The following is a 1,507-nucleotide window of genomic DNA, read 5'->3' as shown; positions in this document are numbered from 1 at the left end:
CAGGGCCTAAAGGGGCTCCAGGAGAGCTGAAGAGGGACTTGGGACAAGGACCTGGAGGGACAGGACAAGGAGAATAGCTTCCCATTGCCAGAGGATGGGACTAGATGGGATTTTGGGAAGGAGTTCTTCCCTGTGAGGGTGATGAGGCCCTGACACAGGTTGCCCAGAGAAGCTGTGGCTGCCCCATCCCTGAAAGTGTCCAAGGTCAGGTTGGACGGAACTTGGAGCAACCTGGGATAGTGGAAGATGTCCCTGCCCGTGGCAGTGGGTGGGATACAATGAGCTTTAAGGTCCTTTCCAACCCAAACTGTCCCCTGAATCCATGATTCCATGGCCTCTGCCTATCCCAAGAAGTCTCAGTGTCTTCCCTGTGGGGCTTTGTCCCACTTTGGTGGCATGAACCGATTCCCCATAGAACGATCATTTCCCACTTTCAGGAATGTGTTTGCATCCAGGAGTTCTGGATCTGGGGCATGGGGAGATTCCTTGGTTCCTGGGGAAGCAGGAGGAGTTTGCTGGGGGGAGCTGGGGGTCCTGTGCTGGTGGGCTGTGGTGCAGCTGGAGCAGATCAACCCCCTGCCCAGGGGCCAGAGGGGCAGGGCTGTCCCTGTGCTGCCCCGTGCTCAGCTCCGGGCACTGCCCTGGGCTCCCAGGGCTCTGCTGTACCTGCAGGAGCTGGCGGAGGAGCTGATGTCTGTGTGCCAGCCCCCTGCTCCCACCGAGGAGGCCCCGGAGCCAGAGCCCGAGTGTGTCCAGGGGAAGCACCGGAGCCGGAGGAGAAAGGAGGAGGACACGGACAGCGACGACCCCGCGCGAGACGCCGACTTCGTGCCCTCGCAGGAGGTGCTGCAGGCCGAGGAGGAGGAGGAGGAGGGCAGTGATGTGATGCTCAGCGAGGCCTCGGAGCCAGAGCTGGAGGCGCCCCGAGGGCACGGCGGGAGGACGGCGGCCACAGGGGTGAGGGCAGGGGCAGGGGCTCTGCCTGGGCCCCTCAGCTGTGTCCCAGCACAAACAGCTCCGGGTGTGACAGCAGTGACAGGGGCACGACAGCCCTGGGGCAGGACATGGGTGACACAGGGCCACGGGCAATGGGGATGGGAACAAGGACAGGTCCTTTGGGAGAGGGAGCAGAGCCTGGGCTCCTGCTGGAGCAGTGAGAGGTGGAGGTGGGTCCTGGAGGGGTCCTGGTATCCTGGAAGTCCCTGCAGTGGGGCTCTGTGTCTTTAGCCCAGCGTGACACTGTGACAGTGGCTGGGGAGAGCACTGTTCTCAGGGGCTGGGCTGGTGCTCTTTGGGACAGGCGAGTCCCCCAGGGCTCAGGGGACATCTGGGACCTGCTCTGAATCTGCTCTTGTGCCCAGAGATCCAAGCCCCCGTGCCGAGGCCTCGCTCCCAACGGCTTCCCCAACTCCATCATGGCCCCAGTGGAAAAGAGCTCCAGCCTCACCTGCAGCCTGTGAGCAGGGGCTTGGGGTGCTGGGGGGCTCAGGGGGCCACGGGGTGATCA

The 1,507-nt window shown here is 63.2% G+C and overlaps 1 protein-coding gene across 1 annotated transcript in view; it reads left to right on the top strand.

Annotated features, from left to right (window-relative positions):
* The first annotated feature begins 396 nt into the window (after window positions 1-396).
* GTF3C2 (general transcription factor IIIC subunit 2) overlaps window positions 397-1,507 on the top strand; it is an 8,421-nt gene continuing 7,310 nt past the window's right edge. The window contains exons 1-2 of the mRNA XM_029958012.1: window positions 397-957; window positions 1,362-1,456. Of these exons, the coding sequence (XP_029813872.1) occupies window positions 397-957; window positions 1,362-1,456 (656 nt within the window). The remainder of the gene's footprint in view (window positions 958-1,361; window positions 1,457-1,507) is intronic.

The sequence above is a fragment of the Manacus vitellinus genome, unplaced genomic scaffold (genome assembly GCF_001715985.3).
Source record: "Manacus vitellinus isolate BGI_N305 unplaced genomic scaffold, ASM171598v3 scaffold_135_pilon, whole genome shotgun sequence".
Lineage (NCBI taxonomy): Eukaryota > Metazoa > Chordata > Aves > Passeriformes > Pipridae > Manacus > Manacus vitellinus.
Note: the sequence above shows the minus strand (reverse complement) of the source record. Positions and strands in the feature narration are given on the sequence as shown.